The sequence below is a fragment of the Aspergillus pseudodeflectus genome (genome assembly GCF_044049435.1).
Source record: "Aspergillus pseudodeflectus strain CBS 756.74 chromosome Unknown BJX68scaffold_1, whole genome shotgun sequence".
NCBI classification, from domain to species: domain Eukaryota; kingdom Fungi; phylum Ascomycota; class Eurotiomycetes; order Eurotiales; family Aspergillaceae; genus Aspergillus; species Aspergillus pseudodeflectus.
This window is the reverse complement of record NW_027263777.1, coordinates 1,045,539-1,065,287: the sequence shown is the minus strand read 5'-3', so window position 1 is coordinate 1,065,287 and position 19,749 is coordinate 1,045,539. Positions and strand designations below refer to the sequence as shown.

The 19,749-nt window shown below is 51.6% G+C and overlaps 9 protein-coding genes across 9 annotated transcripts; 5 read left to right on the top strand and 4 right to left on the bottom strand.

Moving 5' to 3' along the window:
• Positions 1–31: 31 nt before the first annotated feature.
• Positions 32–1,323, top strand: BJX68DRAFT_10038 (DUF2011 domain-containing protein). Its single transcript, XM_071035726.1, has 3 exons — positions 32–136; positions 191–710; positions 792–1,323. Exons 1-3 carry the CDS (start codon positions 111–113, stop codon positions 1,143–1,145), a joined length of 900 nt encoding a protein of 299 aa, XP_070905771.1. The 5' UTR covers positions 32–110; the 3' UTR covers positions 1,146–1,323.
• A 118-nt stretch (positions 1,324–1,441) lies between these two features.
• Positions 1,442–2,576, bottom strand: BJX68DRAFT_10007 (uncharacterized protein). The gene is made up of 3 exons (XM_071035723.1): positions 2,326–2,576; positions 2,058–2,231; positions 1,442–1,989 (listed from the first exon to the last, which is right to left on the bottom strand). The coding sequence occupies exons 1-3, from the start codon at positions 2,336–2,338 to the stop codon at positions 1,502–1,504; spliced, it is 675 nt and encodes a 224-aa protein (XP_070905770.1). The 5' UTR covers positions 2,339–2,576; the 3' UTR covers positions 1,442–1,501.
• Positions 2,577–3,763: 1,187 nt separating this feature from the next.
• On the top strand, positions 3,764–8,506 carry BJX68DRAFT_251576 (uncharacterized protein; the record flags this gene model as incomplete). The annotated part of the gene is made up of 4 exons (XM_071042405.1): positions 3,764–3,812; positions 3,867–3,947; positions 4,000–5,413; positions 6,760–8,506. 4 exons carry the CDS (start codon positions 3,764–3,766, stop codon positions 8,504–8,506), a joined length of 3,291 nt encoding a protein of 1,096 aa, XP_070905769.1.
• Positions 8,507–8,911: 405 nt separating this feature from the next.
• On the bottom strand, positions 8,912–9,145 carry BJX68DRAFT_251575 (ubiquitin-like protein HUB1; the record flags this gene model as incomplete). Its single annotated transcript, XM_071042404.1, has 1 exon — positions 8,912–9,145. The coding sequence occupies one exon, from the start codon at positions 9,143–9,145 to the stop codon at positions 8,912–8,914; it is 234 nt and encodes a 77-aa protein (XP_070905768.1).
• A 787-nt stretch (positions 9,146–9,932) lies between these two features.
• BJX68DRAFT_223044 (LSB5 family protein) lies at positions 9,933–12,004 on the bottom strand. The gene is made up of 4 exons (XM_071038081.1): positions 11,600–12,004; positions 11,334–11,485; positions 10,268–11,287; positions 9,933–10,218 (listed from the first exon to the last, which is right to left on the bottom strand). The coding sequence occupies exons 1-4, from the start codon at positions 11,612–11,614 to the stop codon at positions 10,206–10,208; spliced, it is 1,200 nt and encodes a 399-aa protein (XP_070905767.1). The 5' UTR covers positions 11,615–12,004; the 3' UTR covers positions 9,933–10,205.
• Positions 12,005–12,141: 137 nt separating this feature from the next.
• On the top strand, positions 12,142–13,617 carry BJX68DRAFT_9964 (3'(2'),5'-bisphosphate nucleotidase). Its single transcript, XM_071050168.1, has one exon. The coding sequence runs from the start codon at positions 12,270–12,272 to the stop codon at positions 13,524–13,526; it is 1,257 nt and encodes a 418-aa protein (XP_070905766.1). The 5' UTR covers positions 12,142–12,269; the 3' UTR covers positions 13,527–13,617.
• Positions 13,618–14,636, bottom strand: BJX68DRAFT_9963 (mitochondrial 54S ribosomal protein uL6m). Its single transcript, XM_071050166.1, has 3 exons — positions 14,331–14,636; positions 14,156–14,269; positions 13,618–14,082 (listed from the first exon to the last, which is right to left on the bottom strand). Exons 1-3 carry the CDS (start codon positions 14,599–14,601, stop codon positions 13,709–13,711), a joined length of 759 nt encoding a protein of 252 aa, XP_070905765.1. The 5' UTR covers positions 14,602–14,636; the 3' UTR covers positions 13,618–13,708.
• A 466-nt stretch (positions 14,637–15,102) lies between these two features.
• Positions 15,103–16,912, top strand: BJX68DRAFT_260483 (putative nuclear membrane fusion protein Kar5; the record flags this gene model as incomplete). The annotated part of the gene is made up of 5 exons (XM_071043900.1): positions 15,103–15,187; positions 15,240–16,060; positions 16,111–16,332; positions 16,384–16,440; positions 16,490–16,912. 5 exons carry the CDS (start codon positions 15,103–15,105, stop codon positions 16,910–16,912), a joined length of 1,608 nt encoding a protein of 535 aa, XP_070905764.1.
• Positions 16,913–17,953: 1,041 nt separating this feature from the next.
• Positions 17,954–19,666, top strand: faeB-2 (putative feruloyl esterase; the record flags this gene model as incomplete). Its single annotated transcript, XM_071047553.1, has 2 exons — positions 17,954–18,367; positions 18,420–19,666. The coding sequence occupies exons 1-2, from the start codon at positions 18,028–18,030 to the stop codon at positions 19,664–19,666; spliced, it is 1,587 nt and encodes a 528-aa protein (XP_070905763.1). The 5' UTR covers positions 17,954–18,027.
• Positions 19,667–19,749: the final 83 nt, after the last annotated feature.

Here is a 19,749-nt window from a genome sequence, read left to right as displayed (position 1 = left end):
CTTCTCCGCACAGCAATCATCAAAAAGAACCTCTCATCCAGTACAACCATCCCAGCCGCCTCCCACCGAGTCCACTTAACGATTACTCGACAATTAGGACGTCTGAAAACATGTTCGATCTCCCAGATGCAAAACGGTATGTCCTCGACCAACCAACTCAACCACGCAAACCTAACGAATAACACTCCAGCATCCGCCGCGATGACATCCTCTCGCGAGACTCCTCCTCATCCCCATCTCCACCTCCAGATGACACCGCATACCCAGACGCTCAAGCACGCCTAGGCGCGCTCCTAAACCTCGACTTCGCACCCACCGAACCACAAGAACCCGTCCCCGGCACCACGCAAGAAGATTCCAAAGAACAAGACGAAGACGAAGAGCAAGAGTTCGAGTTCAGATTATTCTCCGCACCCGCACCTGCAGAATCCTCTAGCAAAGAAGCACCGAACGGTGCGGCTGGCACAACTGAATCCGGTGCCCAGAAACTGCGCATCCGGCTTCGATCTCCGACGCCTACGACAGGGACTGGTGGGGAGGGTCGCTTTGTGAAGCCGTTTCGTGGGTGGAGTTACTATTTTACGGCACCGGGTTTGTTATCGGGGGAGAAGGGGGCCGGGGAGGATGAGGGGATAGCGGCGAAGAGAAGGCAGTTTGAGGATGTAGCTGTTAGTGGAGAGGAGATGCGCAGGTTAGCTGGAGTGCCTTGGGTAAGTGATTCTTCTGCTACTTCGGATGGCTGGTGTATGCTACGCGGAGAGATGTGGAATTTTGACTAACTTGACCTGCAGCCAGGTTGCGATCTGTCGTGGCGGGTGATTCGTCTGAAGAGGGAGCACACGAATTTGCCGCGCGAGGAGAAGGGTACAAAGTCTTCGGCGATTACGTGTGTTCCGGAATCAGCGGAGAGGGAGCCTTTGTCCCGCAAGAAGCCAGGGAAGAAGCGGCGCATTCAGTTACGGAAGCGCGCTGCGGTTGCGGAGAGGGCGAAGGAGACCGATGCCGAGAAGCGCAATCGGAAGAACCGAGAGAAGAAGATTAAGCGGAGGCAGAAGGCTAGGGAGCAAAAAGCCGCTGCCGCTGCTGGCGACCTTAACTCAGCGGCGCAAGAACAGGGTGGCGATGATTCCGCAGAGAGTGATTAGATCGCTCTCATGGCGTTGCCTTCCTCATGTTTAGGTTTAGCCTATGATATTAATGATACCCATTGTCGTGGTTTAAAACTGTTTATTCACTATTCCTGGCGCGTCATCGATATAGATGACGCCCCTGAGGTCATATGCCAAATAGTGATAAGAGGAATTCTAACTCAAATGACGAAACCAAGTGAGACCACGACTGGCAGAAAGGACAGAACAGGGTATTGTACGAAATCGTATTAACGATGAAAGCAAGCATTAGAACTTAACAAGTTCGGGGGGGTATGAGCGAGGACAAGACAACATGGCAGGAGATCTGCAATTGGGGTATGCAGGGTAAGCCGCAATTCACGAATGGGTTATCACAACGTGCCGGCTAGTTCAGGGGTAGGACATCTACTTCGCTTCAGCTTTGTACAATCAGCAGGACTGTATGTATAGGTTGGGTTCGGGATCTTACTCTTAGCGGGCTCAGCAGCCGCTGCGGGCTTCGAAGGCTCCGCAGGCTCAGCAACCTTTACAGGTTCGCCAAGTTCGGCTGGCTTCTCAGCTGGCGTTTCGAATGGGGTTGGAGGCTCGGGGACTGTAGAGTCCGGAGCTATCGAAGGCTCCGCCTGAGTAGTCTCGACTGGAGCAACAGGGGCCGCAGTAGCCGTAGCGACAGTCTCAGTCTTGGTCTCGGCGGCGGGAGCTGCAGCAGACTCCGCACCAGGTTCAGCAGCTTTCTGTTCCGGAGCAGGGGCGGCCGCAGGAGTCTCGGTGGTCTCGGGCTTTGTCTCAGGAGCTGGAGTAGTTTCGGCGGCAGCGGCAGGGGCGGTCTCAGCGGGCTTGTCGGCGACAGGAGCTTCTGCTGTTTTCCTAACATCAGTACACTGGCCATAAAGGTGTTGCGCAAGTTCCGCATGGAAACAAACATACCGGCCTTGGGTTCGGCGGCAGGGGCTGGCTCTGTGGGTTTGGTCTCAGGAGCAGCGGGAGCTGCCTCCGCAGGCTTGTCCTCGGGGGCGGGAGGAGGGGCTTGCTCCGCGTTCTTCTTCTTCCTTCGGAAAATGGCTTTAAAGCCTTTCTTCAGCTGTTGAAGCGCATCCGGTGCTTCAGATGGAACATGTCAGCCGCTGTCGGGTGCGCGATGTAAAAGAAGCGGTTGGATGTGTCGCATAGAAGAGCGTCAAGGCAGGGTACTCACGAACACCAGGCATTTTGCTCAAGGGTTGCAAGTGGGCAGGGGTTGCGATAAGTGAGGTGGTTTGCGCGCAGAGGGGTGGTCAGCGGGAGGGAAACAAAGCAATAAGGAGCGAAACACAGCGTTCTGGAAGGAGGTCAGATCGCGGCGTCTGGTCACTTTTAAACTGGCCCAGACCTCCACGTGACGCAGCACGGTTCTTGATCGTCTCTGTCCCTTTCATTTGCCGGTGATTTTCTCCTTTTCTGACCTGGTTGCTGTCCTCACTCGTGCTCCTTTGGTCTCATTTTCCCGCCGTTTTCTCCACGTTGACGAGCCCCGCGACTGCACGACCCCTGCCATTGGGCCGTGTCATTGCTCTAGCGCGGTTTAGGGGCGCTGGAAGACGAAGTTTATGACGTTTGAGGGATGGCCAACTCCTTTCGCGTCCTGCGCGTTATTGTTTCTCTGTTTGATAGCGTCGATCTTGGCTTGTTTACCCTTTTCCAGCCGTGGCTGTGCTCCGGGCCTCCACAAGTCTCAAGCCGGCCTCATCCTTCAAATCTTCAGGCCGGCAACAACATGAGTCTTGACTCTTGAATCTCTCGATGATGCGAGATCTCAGCTGTCCGTGCTCGACTGCGACGTGTCAGAGCCCAGCTCATTATTGCTACGAGACAGTGTTTCAGCATAACTACACCCTGGGATCCTTATTGCCCTCATTGGACCCTCCATGCGTAGCCTGGGCGCCAGTTGACCAGACCAATCCATATCTGTCCCCTGAGGCTTGGGTAACAGACCATCGAGCTTGGAGACGGCTTGGAGTTGTCCTAAGCTTGCTGGGGTGGAGCCTCGTATGAAGGACCACGATTCAATCAAGGAGCCAATTTCAGATTCCTCATGTTAATCTCCGGCGCAAGGGACAAGCACTTCTTCTGCCATCAGTGCTCTGGATGAATCCCCGACAGCGACTGCTTGTTGAGAGACTGACCCATACGAGTATCGATATGAGTCTGAGGATTCCATGCAAATAGCACTCGCAGTTGCTTCAAAAGACGAAGGGTAAAACTCTCTGATCCTTAGACGAGCCAACCTAAAAGCTACCTTCCACCGACTCGAGGCAGGGCCCAGATAAGGAAACCTTGAATCCTGGTCGGATGCACGTGTAGCGGACAGTATCGTCAGGGAACGAGCGCCTCGCTGTTCGGCCCAATATTAGACTTCCTTAAGGAATGCTTCCAACTCAATAATGGAGGTCGGGATGGGTTCAACAAGAACATTTCCGAAGAAACCAAGGAAAGGCCCAGGGTCGGCTTAGTAATCGGTGGGGTTTCTCCACTGCTGTGCTCTGAATTCAATTGTCGTCATCGCCCAGACCCAGGGCTTCTCTGGTTGTTGCGGCTCCGGTAAGAGACGATTAGATCGAGCACCAGCCAAATCGCGTTGTCCAGGCTTCCTGAAGATGCCTTCCAGTCAATTGTTGCCTGCCGCTCCGGCGGAAACAACCGGAAGTCAACCGATATCAGAACAGACGCCACTGTTGGCTGATCGGGCCGCGGGGCCAGTCGAGGTCCAGGAACCAAGCACAAAGCGACTACTCTTGGTTTTGGGGAGCATCTGGCTAGGGGTTTTTCTCGCAGCCTTGGGTATGGCTCGAAGCTTCCTTCTACAAATTACTTGAATCTAACAATGCTCCAGACAGCACTATAGTGGCCACTCTCACCGGGCCCATATCCTCTTCTTTTAACTCTCTGTCACTGCTCTCCTGGCTAGCGACGGCATATTTGATATCCAACGCGGCTTGCCAACCTCTTTCTGGGCGCTTGACAGACATATTCTCTCGAAAAGCGGGACTGATCTTCTCAAATGTCGTTTTTGCTATCGGAAACCTCATCTGTGGCCTTGCCCGGAGCGAATGGACTATCATTCTGGGACGAGTCATTGCGGGAATGGGAGGTGGTGGCCTAACAGCCATTGCAACCTTTGTCACCTCAGACCTTGTTCCTCTTCGCAGACGTGGTGTCTGGCAAGGAATTGGCAACATCTGCTTCGGTCTCGGAAGCGGACTCGGTGGTGTATTTGGCGGGTGGGTTCATGACACGCTGGGATGGAGATGGGCTTTTTTGATACAGGTCCCCCTTGTCGTGATCTCCACAATCCTCGTCGCTTTTACCGTCCAAATTCCTGCCAAAGAATCCCATCCAAAGGATAAGCTCAAACGAGTGGATTTCCTTGGGGCAATCACTCTGGTCATTGCCCTGGTACTACTACTGCTTGGTCTCAATACAGGAGGGAATCAAGTGCCGTGGACACATCCCCTCATTCTAACGACACTACCTCTCTCCGCCGTTGTCCTAGGTCTCTTCATCTACATTGAAGCAAATTCTGCGTCTGAGCCCATTATTCCGGTCCGCTTGCTGCTTAACCGTACGGTTCTGGCAGCCTGTCTAACCAATTGGTTCACCACGATGAACGTATTCGGATTGCTTTTTTACGTGCCAATATTCTTCCAAGTCCAAGGTCTATCAGCAACAGCTGCAGGTCTAAGACTGGTCCCTCAGGCTATCGGTTGCTCTATTGGTTCGCTAGGAGCTGGCTTCCTGATGCGTTCGAGCGGCCGCTACAAGATCTACAACTACATCACCATGTTTCTTCTAGTTGCATCTTCCGCTCTTATCTGCACTCTGACGTTTAAAACACCAACGGCACTTCCTCTCCTATATTTCCTGGTCTCCGGAACCGCGTACGGAGGCATGCTCACTATCACTTTGGTAGCTCTCATTTCTGCAGTGGACCATGAGCACCACGCCGTCATAACTTCGGCGTCCTACGCATTCCGCAGCACTGGGAGCTCAATTGGTATAACCATTGCCTCTGCTGTCTTCCAGAACGTGCTGAAGAACGGACTTTGGTCACGCTTTGGCGACCGTGACCATGCACGAGAGGTGATATCGCGCCTTCGCGATAGCCTTGGGGAGATTCGAAAAGCCCCAGCCGACTGGATTCCAGGAGTTCTAGATGCATATCTAGACTCGCTGCGAGCTACGTTTATTACCTTGCTTGGTGTTGCTGCGCTAGGTGCACTGGTCAGTGTCGCTATGCGAGAGCACATGTTGCATTCTAACCTATCTCGGACAAACGAGTAGGAGCAATGAGTCTTGACTCCCTGGTGGTTGAAAAACAAAGGCATGTGTACTTCCGAGGTTGCGACCAAAGTGCATCCTGTCTTGACAAAATTGCCGCCGAAATACATTGGGTCAATCAACAGGGGCTTGAAGCTTTATATAAATTCCCCATACATTAGATATAGACTATATATACTAAGAATTAAACTGGAGAGCATGGTTCAACTTGCACCTAGGCACAGACAATTCGGAAAGAACTCTGCCAGGTTGCTCTTTCCTCATTATCCTCCCATTCTAGGAAGGAACCACCATCGTCCTTGCCTAAGTTGAGCTCTTCGACGTGTATAGAACGTCGGTTCTGATTGGCGGAACATTGGCCGCTTTCACTTTATGGTTGACCCAATCAAAACTCAGGGTTACATGTTGACACCTGAGGCGACGACAGAATTACATGCACGATCTCGCCGCTGGTAACCGTGACCTCAGCTCGCCCTGTCGTTGCATGACACTTCATGCTCGCCTTGTTTTGTTTTATTGACTGCTGCAATATCTTCCGCGAACAGTGTAACCTTTACATAGCGCTCAGACGCCGTCCCTTTGTCCGAATTCCACCTGCACCGGCGAAACATCAGCGTGGCGCCGAGTCGGCGAACTGGGAATATCGAAGGCAAACGAAGCAGGCCCATCGTCTCGAAAAGAACGGACGAGCTGCTGAGGAAGGGCACCTCACCGCTTGTCGACTCCGCTGGTTAGCCCACCCGCTCCTTTGACACGAGTTGCATCAAGCCGGCAGCGATACGTTGACGATCTGCGGCACTGTTCCTTGGATGGATTGCATGGTGTTCTGTGGTTTGCTGGTCAACTGCTTGGGCTACAATCTGGACCGTTCTTGACGCACCTTCTTAATCGTCCCGATACCAACGCGCTCATTACTTTTTCTGCGTCCCCTTCGCTTCTGACAATTTAAAGACTTCGAATCGCACTGGCTGCGACCCGCAGCTCGTTTCACCTCCATTCTTATTCCCTGTTGGCGGCACGAGATTCAGTCTCCTGTTGCACGACTTTCACGGCCAGTACTTTCGCAGTCCCAACTCGACCTAGAAAGACCTCGAACGCCGATCCTCCCACGCTCGCCAGAGAAACTCATTTTGCGAAGACTATCACCTGTGTTGATGGCTGTGGGGTTCGTCTTGGGAAATACATCATCCTCGTCCGAGGTAAATGGTGGCGGGGCGAAGAGCATGCAAGGTAGTGAGATGGATATCGATGAACCGGGCAAAAAGGCAGTGGAAAACTTAAATGGACCAGAGACATTATCCGACACGCTAGAAAGTCATGAGAACACGTCGCTGCCGAATCGTCGCAAACGGTTATTAATATCCACCGACAGCGAATTCGTCGATAACGTTCTACCTTCGTTAGTAGAACATCCTGGAATTGAACTCCGATTCATCACCGATGAGCCATCCGCACTGCTATCCGGTACAAACAAGGTACCCCATTATATGGACACGGTGGATAGCAAGACCTTTGAGAAGGAAATTGGAGCACGGAGATGGCTGAAGGCCAAAGCTGCAGAGCTCTGCGAATGGGCCGATATGTTATTGGTCGCGCCTGTTGATGCGGGAACATTGGGTTCTATGTTGTCAGGCCTCACTAACACGCTGACTTTGGCCTTGTTACGTGGTTGGATGTCAACGAAGCCTGTTCTGCTCATTCCGGGCATGACAATATCAGAATGGGAACACCCATTGACCGAAAGACAATGCCAGGAGGTTCATCGTTTCTGGCCATGGATCAAAATCATCTCCCCGGTCTTATGGAAACTCAATGCTCCCGAAGAGCTGGTACAACTACCTTGGGCTGGGCTGGAGCAACTGCACGACATGCTTGAAGAAACCCTTATGCTATCCCTGGCGCAAGACGCAGAAGACAATACCAAGGCGCTCGAACCTACGACGCAAGCTATTGTTCCCCTAGAAAATACTATACCGTCAAATGCGGCGCCAATTCCCTCGCAAGCATCACTTAGATCCAGTGTGCCGGAAACCAAAGGAATTCCCTTCCTACCATTGGAATTATGGCTGAACATTTTTGAAGATCATCTTCATGATTGGGAAATCGCCAAAGCAGTCGGCATCCCAGCGAAACTTCCAGTTCCCAAGGAATGGCAAAGCCACCTCTTAAAGATGTCAGCTCCTGCTTCTCTGGAATATACTATTCTTCGGGGATCATTCGCCGCTATCAAGAAGCGCATTGATAGCCTACCACGGTGGAAGCCACTGTCCGACCTGGCATGCCATCTCATCTTCAAATTCTCACGCACCGATATTCTCTCCTATCTTACCGAAAATCACCTTGATCTCCTTTGGACAACGTCACGCCTTACAAATATTCCTTACCGCGCATCAGCTATCTATGGAAACCCCAAGATTTTGACATGGTGGCGAGACGCACCAGCGCTCCCGAACAAAGAATACATTGCAGATGCCATGGACGGCGCCTCTCGTGCTGGGTTTATCGACGTTCTAGAGTGGTGGCGCAATTCGGGCCTTGAACTTCGATACACCGAGAGGGCATTGGAATCTGCCAGTGCTGAAGGGCGTGTTGATGTCCTTGACTGGTGGAAGAAGGCCGCGAAGGCCAGCTCTTTGAGCCGACCAATTCCGCTGAAAGTAGGGAAATCTGTTCTACTCGCAGCCCAGTCCGGGCGAACAGCTTCCCTTGCTTGGTGGGATGCATCGGGTATCCCATATACACACGCAGAATCAGTTGCAAGGATTGCTAGCACACACGGGCACGTCCACGTTCTTGACTTTTGGTACAAGCTGAAAGGCTCAAAGATGATTTTCGACTGCCAGGTCCTAGTCGGGCCAACCAAGAACGGGCACGACAATGTTCTCGAGTGGTGGCGTCGGAGCGGTCTTCGCGTCGAATTCAAGACGTGTGACATTGAAGAGGCCCTCGAAGATGCCGATCCAGTCTCTGGTGCTGAAGAACGGGTCCGGCGCTGGTGGGCTCACAACGGTCTCAACCTTGGTGTTGGGACAAGCGAATGGATGAAGACAAAGGTGCTATAGGTGATGTCAGCTTTATCTCTTTTTTTACCCTTCTCGTTTCAACTTTTGAATAATGATTGAGATGATTTATAATACCCATCTTTGTCGGCGTTGATATGATATGATCTCTTACACTATCCAACATGCAGATATGGAGTTTAGGATATCGCTCTTTTTGGATATATGAGCATATTGGTTGACTCTGTCTGTATTTATTTATTTCATCATGTGGCGGTTCCCTACGTATTTCCGCAACTCCTTGAATGTTGATATCGAGGCTGTAATTATCACATAGCCATAGACGTCCTGTTTTGGTGACTTAGACTGCAATGTAGGCTCTGCGCTGCCCTGACCCCAATCAACCCAACGCCATCAAGCTCATCACAATGAGAGAAGAAAGAAAAACAAACCTCTCCCAGCACAACCTCAATCCCCAGTTCCAACCTCTAAATCCAACTGCACCCCATTCCCGATACTATAATCCCCTAGTGTAATGAAGTCCTTAAACGGCCTCTCCCCCTGCCTCTTTAACAAAATCTCATGCGGCTCCCGGCCAATATGCGCAGCGACCAGGGCCTTGAAGTTGCCCACAGTATCTGAGGGAAGACAGGGGATTGCAGCCTTCGTTCCGAGCCGGTCGTTGACATGCACGACAATCATCTCTTCGCCGCCGCCGACAGGGGCAGCCTTGGGTTTCTTCTCTTTCTTCGGCTTGTCCTTTGAGGTAGAGTCGCGAGGTTTATCGGTGCGGTCGCGGTCACGGTCTCGGTTTTGATCGCGGTCTTGGAAGCGATCTCTATCTCTGTCACCCTCGCGGTATCGGTCTCGGTCTCGGCCTCCGTCTCTGTCCCGATCGCGGTAATCGCTTCGATACCGATCTCCTCCACGGTCACGATCTCGGTCTCGATTCCCGTCGCGGTCGCGGTCGCGCTCTCTATCATATGGTCTGCGCGGCGAGCGATTTCGGTATCCCCTATCTAAGCGTGCATCGCCTTCGTTGTTGCCGTCGTGGCGCTTTTCCTTCCAGCGGAAGCCGCCATGGGATTTTGGGCGGCGAGGCGGGGACCGCGAGCGAGAGCGGCGGCGCTCGTCGCGGGGCGCGTCGGACATCTTTATATTCTTGGTTCTTCAGGTGAGGTGTGTTTTCCGGTGAGAGGACGCTATACGGTGAGGATCGGGGTCATGGTGATGATGTTATTTGGTTGAAGCTGTGATGTGGAGCTAGCTTCTGAGAAAGTAGGTTGCTGAGGGAAAGTAGGGGTAGAAAGCATGGATGATGACTAATTTATCCTTCAGGCTTGCTTGGTACGGTTAGCGTGGGTATGTAAATTGAGTGAATACTTGCTGATTTATACTTTGAAGGCTACCGTCCACGTGGGGCGAGAGTTTGATCTTCCAGGCATTACGTTACATACTTAATATAGGGCTTGGACTAATATGGAATAAGAGTAAGTATTATATAGGAGCGGTTGACCCCGTTCAGTATTGCATATTAGACATAAATGGTCTAGTGGTTGATTTCCCCATGGTGCATCAAAAGTAGGGAGAATGCACATCGGCCGTTCAAACATAGAAACATCTCAGGTAGACAGTCGGTCCGTAAACATAAATTCATGTGCGAGCCCCCGCGAGTTCTAAGATAGAAGGCAGGGGAGAGCGGGATGTAGCGTGTTAATTGGGGTGGGGACAAGCTTCGAGGCTATAGTTGGGATCACCGCGTTCAGACCTCTTTTCTGGGAAGAAGTTAGTTTCGAGTTATGGAAGAGAAACTTGGGTACGTACACTGTTCGACCGAACTGGTCCACGGCAGGCGTCTTGATAGCGTTCCGATCGCCAAAAGGATTGTTCTCGTCATCATCATCCGCTTCGAATTCTGACTCACTTTCACTATCAGAAGGAGGTGGATGTGCAGAAGATGAAGGCACCGAGATGCTTAGAGGGCGAACAGGTCGAGGGGGCTTGGGAGGGTTGATGGCCAGCCCAGCAAAGGATTCGTTCATTTCTCCACGGTCTGGGGTCCAGCCGCTCTCGAGGACGTCTTGGTCACTGTCGCTATCGTAGTCCACACTCTTGTCCAAGACCTCGAAGGCCATGAGCGCAGCAACTAACTCTTCGTTTGCGTGAATCAAACTCCCCAGGTATTCCTCACTCTCCACGTGCTGGATGTATCGAAGGATCTGTCGACGCAGCGTTTTGCAGGTTTCAAACCTGTTGAGGACCTCTGCATCTTCGCTCACACGGTGGGTTTCTCGGTTGACACGCTTCAGCGCATTGAGAAGGTTAGTACTGGCAACGGATGCAGAAGCAAGAGTTTGCAGCATTTCAGGCTTTTCTCTTTCGAAGTTGAAAGATCTGTTCGTCAACTTCTTGTCCTTTTTCTCCTTCTTTAACGACTTGCTGGATGAGTGTTTGTGCTTTGGGCTGCTAAGAACGGTCGCAGGACCATTGCCGGCAGACACTGACACGGTATGTCCCAGTTGAGGCTCATTCGAGCTACCAGTATCCCGCAAAACTTTGGCTTTTGCTTGATTTGCTGGCTGCTTCCGCTTCGGAAGCTGCTTATATAGACCGGTCACTCGTTCCATACCAGGTGTATTCTTGTAAGTCACTGCCCATTGCCCGAAGAGTTGCTTGCATTTCTCTTTCACCAACGGATCTGATACGGAGTCGGTGGCGGCGATTCGTAGTCGTTCGAGTAAGGGCTCGTCAGCGAACTCGCGGAGGAAACGGTCACCGGCATTTTGGATACAGAAATCGAGGATTGTGAGCGCCCTTAGCTGACGATGAAGGTTGCCATACTTCCTAGGCAAGAGTTAGAGATGACGCAGCCAAAAACTAAAGTACTGACAGCTTCTTGCGCAGCGCGCGACTAGCTTCTGTTGGCCCGCTGGCTTGAATGCGAATGGCTTCGATAAGATCGACAATTCCACTCCAATCGTCAACTTCATATGTCTCACTGGTGAGGACCTCGATCTGCACGGTCACAGCCGAGTAAGGCTTCTGAAAGACAAGTCAGCAAGATTGAAGCACAATTTCAGCCGCGCAGAGTGTCGAAGATGGCAGCTTCGGCGCATATACTATGTATGTACATTTTTGCAAGATCTCAAGACTTACCGTGGAGTGAAACATAGTGGTATCGCCTCGCGGGGTTGATTATTCTCGATGTTGACCCAAGTATAGCCCTTGGAAGGTCCGGAGCGACGCCGAGTCGTGGTCACAGTTCTTGAAAGGGTACGCGACTCCTCCGGTACAGGTAAAAGGCTGGACTGCGTATCCTCAATTGGAATCACAGCGGGCGCCGCGTCTGGGGCTGTTGATGCCCCTTAAGTATCACGACAGGTAGCACTGACACGGAGATCCACTCCGGGGAAATTGGCATATGTCGCGAAGTTCGAGTTGAGTGCCTGGCTCACGACGGCGGTTGTGTCAAGACAGAAATGCAAAGGACACGAGAGACCACCTGGCGCAGCTGCGTTATGGAAAATTATCAAAGAAGCGCCCTGGATTACTGTCTGTGCCTCCCCACGTCATGGGAAACAGGGCGAATCCCGTGATCGGACTGCGGACTCTGTGCCCCTCTCTTGCCTGATGGAGACTAGTGCGGGGATATTCTAAGCGTTATGATATCTGGCCCTCGGCCTGCCTTTGAGGTTCAAGCGCGGAATGGGTGATCGGAGTGTCCTCCTGAAGCTATCACGGTGTTCAATTAGCAGAAGCAAGCTCATGCCTCCCAATAATCATTAATTAGGTCTCACTTCGCACGAGTACCCCCGCGTGGGTATCAATGGGTCTTTGGCCTACGAATCCGGCAGATCCTTCCTCCACTCGAAAGACTCGTCGCTCATTCTTCTCCCGCCTCGTCGTCTGCTCCACTCTTCTGTTGGGGGTCAGCGTTATCTTAAATTCTCGCCTCCGTTTCAGCTTCAAGTTCCCTCTTTCCCACCAACTCACTTTCTCCCAACCACCATCTACATTCGCAAACATGTCCTACGAACGCGAACGCTATATCGCCGAGCTTGCCGTCCAGCGCGCAACCATCCTTACCCAGAAAGTGTTCAATGAGAAGGCCAAGGGCACCGTCTCGAAAGATGACAAGTCGCCCGTTACGATTGGTGACTTTGGAGCGCAGGCTCTGATTATCCAGGCTATCCGCAAGAACTTCCCTAATGATGAAATCGTCGCCGAAGAGGAAGCTAGCACCCTCCGCGAGGACAAGGCACTGAGCGCCGAGATCTGGAGACTTGTCAAGGACATCAAGTTGGAAGATGCCGAGAGCAACGAGGTCCTCGGTGGCACGTTACCAAGCGAAGAAGCTATGCTGGACATCATTGATGAAGGAAAGAGCGCTGGCGGTGAGAAAGGTCGGATCTGGGCTCTCGATCCCATCGACGGAACCAAGGGATTCCTCCGCGGAGGTCAGTACGCAGTCTGCCTGGGGTTGCTAGAGGACGGTGATGTCAAGGTCGGAGCTATCGGTTGCCCCAACCTCCCTATCGACGATGCTGCTACCATCTCTTCGTCAATTGGCGTTGACCAGAACAGTGGTGCCGGTAACGGAGTGCTCTTTTCGGCCATCAAGGGCCTTGGGTCTGCTGCTCGGCCCTTGACAAACGGCGCTCTCGCCGAAAGCAAACCCATATCTATGCGACCCGTTCCTGACATCTCTCAAGCCGTCTTCTGCGAAGGAGTTGAGGCTGGACATTCCTCCCAAGGAGACAATGCCGCCGTTGCCCAGCGCCTAGGCATCACGAAACCTAGCGTGCGACTGGACTCGCAGGCTAAATATTGCTCGATTGCACGAGGAGCTGGTGACATCTACCTACGACTGCCCGTGAAGAAGGACTACCAGGAGAAAATCTGGGATCATGCTGCTGGTGACCTCATCGTTCGGGAGGCTGGTGGCCAAGTCACCGATATCTACGGCCAGCCATTAGATTTCAGCAAGGGCAGGACCTTGGCTGCAAACAAGGGAGTTGTCGCCGCTCCCAAAGCCATTCAGAGCGAAGTGATTGGCGCTGTCAAGCACGTCCTGAAGCTTTGAAGGATGAAATGATTCTGGATATAATGATGTATTGAAATGCCTCGATATGATGCATATGCTCAAAATCTCTAAAAGTACATGAAGATAGCTACCGTTCGCCAACACAATGAAAGGGGGCTTGGATATAAATATACAGAAACCACGGCCAACATCCCTCTTCCCAATATGTAAACATGTACCGTCTACCGGATCTTCTTGGCCTTCAGTCGGATGGTCTCCCCGTTGACGAAGATACCCTTGCCCTTGTAAGGTTCCGGTTTCCGCCATTCCCTAATCTCAGCGGCGAACTGTGTCACCGTTTGTATATCAGTGCTCTGCAGGAGAATGCGTGTGGGCTGGGGAGTGCTGGCTGTCACGCCCTTGGGGACGCCCAGCTCAATCGGGTGCGAGTATCCAACTTTGAGTGAGACGAATTGTTGACCAGGGTACTCAGGCTCTTTAGTGACCGCCGTTGGCTCGACAGTAGCTCTGTAACCAACACCAACCAGACTAAGGATGCAGACATGGCCTTCCGATACTCCCAGTATTAAGTTTTGTAGATTGGCTCGAGTAGTTCCTGTTGTTGCCGGCCTGTCAGACAAACTTTCATTTCACTTCAGACGAGAGAGAGAGAGAGAGAGGGCACGCACCCCACATAGCACGCTGGTGCGGAATCATGGAATCTTGAACGGATAATGTAGCTTTTCGAGAGGCTTCATCGTGCTCAACAGTAACGAAGGAAGGGATGGTTTGCTTCAATTGGCCTACAATGCGACAGGCGGTATTAGCTGTGCTTTCTTCCGAGGAAATCGAAGGACAACTCACCCAGCGGCCCAGTGACTTCAATTTCAACCTTCGGCTGATCCTTGCCCTGTCCTCTGACATTGAGTTGAGGAAGCTCAATGAACTTTAGGGACACCTCCGAGGGAATTGAGATCGGGGCTCCGCCGATTCGAGATTGAGTCCGGGGCGTGCTCGAGAAATATTGTGTCTGTTGGAAGCGGGACGATTCGGGGGCGAGGAATACAGGCGTTCTCCGGGCCAGAGACTGTCGCGCTAGCTGTCGAAAGCAGCTCTGAGGGAGGAAACTCGTCATGATGCTGGGTATTGTGGTTTGATGTTGGAGAAGCACTTATGTTCTCCGAGCGGACGGATTTTGCCAGGCCATGATATCCAAAGACGGTTTAGTGTATTCACGTGACACCATGTTTGTATAGATGAGCGAGTCCTACAACCGTAACATGTTTAGAATCAGTCTTTCAGTGTTTATGATGGTGGTGTGTCTGCTGTATTTACTGCTCCAAAGCTCTGTGTATGGCTTCTGTCGGATTTCGCTCCGAGTCTAATAGAATTTGACAAATATACTCGATTTCAGCTTCTCATATTCCATCGCATTTCCTCACTCCAAGCAAGAGTCTTGCTCTTCGGCCATCTCTCAAAAGTCATTGTCTTCCGCGCCCAGTCCCCTTCTTACTTCACCATCCTATCCTTTACTCTCTACTGCATTTGTCTTAGCGTTATCTACTCATTCACTGGCGTCATTCCTATCCCCCATCCTTACATTCACAAAAATCGGCCGTTTGATTCCAACGCCAAGATGAAGATTCTTCACCTATTGTTGTATACAATCCTATACCCTTCGCTTTTTATGACACTCGGGCGTGCAACTACCCTTGGAAGTGGTAAGTTGCTTGTGAAGCAGAAACTTCAGTGCCTCTACTAATACCTTTTGAGTGAACCAAGAGCCCTTTCACGATGTCGAAGCAGATCTCGACTTGGTATCAATGCTCAACCTCAAGTCGCAAAGGCAGGACGCGATTTTCACAGAAGCAGTCGAGCTCCTCAAATCGGCTGAACTATCTGCATCCTGCAATCGAATGGCTGCCGGGAAACTCGTCACAACATGCCAATCGATAGGACGAAAGCCGGAAACTTCAGCTGATCCTGGCACGTACAATACTCTGGATTACGTTCGCTCGCTTTACGCAGCGAGGCTTGCTATATGTGAGATCACAGGAGCGGGGTCTTCCATCCCGTCTTCCTGCCTCTCGGTAAATGCTTCTCCTTCTCAAAAGAGAGCATTTTGGCCCTTCTATTCAAAGGAAACCAGTGCAGACAGCGATACCGAGAACGTATCGCGGAGCGACTTGGAACATTGCCTCCAGTCACTGGAGTCGCGACCTCAATGGTGGACTTCTTACAGCAACAGCAGGCAGAATGCCGTAGTTATCTGCCAAGCATCAAGAGCCGAGAAAGAGAAGGAGGAGATTCTCGAACTCTACAAGGCTATGCTCCAAAGCGCAGGCAGAATGAACCATGGTTTATGGGATGCATTGCGAATGGCAGCTGAAGAATCTGCTCGGTACAGGGCCTTTGCAGAGGCGACAGAGCGTTTGAAGAATGGAATCTTGCGTGATCTGGAGGAGTCAAAATCAACTTTTCAAACCACGTTTGAACTGGTAGCTCAAGGCTTCGAAACTCAATACAGGTCGTTAGCCGAGACTCTCGCCTCGACACTGGGAAATCTTCAAAGGGGCGTTACGGGTCTTGAGAAGGTAAGCACCGCTTCCTTTTTCCGGATTGAAGTAATCTGATCTCTGTATAGGACATTCAGAGCTCGTCAAGTGAGATCAACAGCCTACGCCAGGCTCTGAGAGCTGTCCACAATGAAACCCTCCGAAGAAGCGATGAGATCGCCTGGACGCAGAAACAAAATACCGCGATGAACAGCGAACTTGCTCTGTCTCTCAAGTCACAATTGCAATCAGTCACGGAGAACGAAATTGCTAAGCTCGGTGAGAATGTGGGAGATTTCAGCACCTCTCTGGTATGTTCCCTTTCGCTAGATACTTCAGGCCGGGACTGAACCTAGCACCAGGAATGGCTCCAAGGAAGAGTGGGACAAATGCTAGAGCAAGGGGAAAGCGCGTCTAAGGTTGTTATCTCCTCTACTGTGTAACTCATGGATGAATCTAACTCGTTAGCGTCTGCGGAGTTTCGAATCATCACTTGATCAGTCCCAACTGCGTGTTGAAAGTATACACAAGGCTGAACAGCAAATTTACGAGATTACCGGTGCCCTATCGCAGCTAATAAACGGCTTACAAATCCAAACAAAGATTTCAACTGCTTTCATTGAGCAAGGTGCTTCCAAAGCCGCCGACCTCGTTGCAACGATCGATGAAGGGTCGAGAAAATACCAAGCGTTCATTGGCATCTTCGAGATGGTGTTTGGATCCTACTCGAGCTCGGTACTGTGGATTTGTCTTCTCGCCATTGTTCTGGTTACAGCCATCGTATCAATGACACTCTGGTGTGTTTGTAGGCGGCCCTCGCATGCTTCAAGAGGCTCGCCTACTCCAGATCACGACGACCCACCACCAACGTGTTTTGATCTTGTCGCCTAAAACCGAAAGGGCTATTTCGAATTTGAGTTCCGACCTGGACGTGAAACGCCTTACGACTTATATTGCATATGATACCCTCAGCATCCATTTATACAAAAACATAGCATGATTTTAGATTTGCTTTTTACTGGCGTCGGACCGTGTTTTATACTTCGCATCGGCTGTCCAATGACAATCCGAGAACATGCTGGCAGACCTCGGAATCTCACTCCTTTGTTTTCGAAATTGATTAAACTCGGATATTCTCAATTTTATTTCGTATTACTTTCCTATTTCTTCTTCCTTGAACCCCGTGCTACTAATAAGTTAGCGCCGTCGGAGCTGGCCCGTTCTCTGCAGACAATCTCGACCGGGACTGATCATCGGCAGACGAGACCTGGAATCGGGAGACGTGCCTCGGGAATTTCCTCTTTTCTCCCCTGCCAATTGAGGATCAACTTTTCTACCTTTCCCCACAGAATCACCATTTCCAGGCTTCTAGCAGACGAATAGCAGCATGTACTCCAAATCAAGCTTCCCTCGGACCTGCGCAGGCAAATTAAGCTCATCGGCTCAACAAATTTATCCAACTGCCGACCCCAGAGTATATCGGCTTGTAGAGGGACATCTACCTCCGCGTTACTGCATGAAGTATATTCGAGTGCGGAGAACCGAGGACGATCCCCAGACACCAAGAAAACCTTGCCCTATCTCCGCGTAAGCAGGTGCAGATCCCTACCCTGTCTTCAACTTAACCGGATTTTCCGGTTTACAACATACCATATGTTTCGGACTGCTTTTACTCGCTACGGTTTCACCCCCGCACTCATCCGAAATACACAGCTCGTTTGGTAGACCCACTACCTTTGAGACTGTCGGATTTTCCTGTCTTTACGGTGTATCTTCGGGTAAACAAGTAAATTCTCAGGCTAATTCCTGAGAGCTCTGTGCAAAGGGCCAGAAGCAGTGCGGCAAATCGCTAACCGTCGACGTTAGGCATATGACGCTTCAAAACGCCCCAGCTCGGGGAGGAAAGATATAAAATGGGTCAGGTCTGCCCCTCGATCGGAGTGTTTTCTTGGCCATTCCAACTTCCAGAAGTTTTAGACGAATACCTCTCCTATATACCCGCCAGGATGGCCTCTCTTCGCCTCCTGTTGTCCGCGTTGACACTGGGCACCGCGGCCCTTGCGCAGAATGACGAGTTTCAAGCCCGATGTGAGAGCTTTGCAAACGAGATTGACATCCCCCATGTCAAGGTGAATTTTGCAAGATACCTTCCTGGAGGCACCAATCTGTCGCTGGTGGACAACGACCCGACTTGTGGAGCGGTCTACCAGGGAGTCACGGCCGATACCTGTCGAATTGCGATGGCCGTTGCGACGTCGAGTAGCAGCGAGATTACCCTCGAGGCGTGGTTCCCACGAGAGTATAATGGCCGTTTCTTGAGCACAGGAAATGGCGGACTTTCTGGATGTATGTTTGTTGCAGTCACTGGCGGGAGAGCCTACCATGCTGACTCTTCCAGGCATCCAGTACTATGACCTCGATTATACTGCAGGTTTCGGCTTTGCAGCAGTTGGTGCGAACAACGGACACAATGGCACATCTGGATTACCATTCTATCAGGCTCCAGAAGTGGTCGAAGACTTTGCCTACCGATCGGTTCACACGGGGGTTGTTGTAGGTAAAAAGCTGACGAACCTCTTCTATGAAGAAGGATTCAACAAGTCCTACTACCTCGGCTGCTCGACCGGAGGACGTCAAGGCTTCAAAGAGATCCAAAAGTACCCTCGTGACTTCGATGGGGTCTTAGCAGGCGCACCGGCATTCAACTTCATTAACCTGCTCTCATGGAGTGCCCACTTCTACCCCATCACTGGACCCGTAGGGTCAGAGACATACTTGTCGCCCGACGAATGGTCGGTGGCTCACGACGAGATTCTGCGACAGTGCGACGGGTTAGACGGGGCGGAAGATGGTATCATTGAAGACACCGACCTCTGCCATCCTGACTTATCAAACATCATCTGCCAGACCGAGTCATCGGCCGACGGCGACGCCTGCCTCACCGCTGCACAGGTCAACACAGTCCACGAAGTCCTCTCCCCGCTTCGAAGCTCAAACGGAAAGGTCCTCTACCCTCGGATGCAGCCCGGCTCTGAGAACTACGCAGCGAATATTATGTACAATGGCGCACCGTTCCCATACAGCCAGGACTGGTACCGCTATGTCTTGTACAGCAATCCCACCTGGAATGCCACGAAATGGACCGTCAAGGACGCCGAGCGTGCCCTGAGGCAGAACCCATATAACATCCAAACTTGGGATGCGGATCTTACGCCGTTCCGCCGCGCGGGTGGCAAGGTGCTTACCTACCACGGTCTTCAAGATCAGTTGATCAGCTCAGATAACTCGAAGCTGTACTATCACCGGGTCTTGGAAACTATGAAGCTGAAGCCGAGCGAGCTGGACGAGTTCTACCGGTTCTTCACCATCAGTGGTATGGCGCATTGTGCTGGCGGTGATGGTGCGTTCAACATCGGGAACCGGGCTGCGGCTGCATCGAGGACTGATCCAGAGGATAATGTCCTGATGGCGATGGTCCGGTGGGTGGAGGAAGGTATTCCGCCGGAGACTGTCCGCGGGGCCAAGTTCTCGGATGAAGCTCGCTCATCCGTGGAATACTACCGCAGGCACTGTCGGTACCCTCGCAGGAATGTGTATAAGGGGCCCGGTAACTATACTGATGAGAACGCCTGGGAGTGCGTTTAAAGGCTCGTAACCGAAGAGGCATGTATATACTGCATTAGATGACGTAGTCATCTGTACATATTCAGGATCCAAAAATGGAAAGC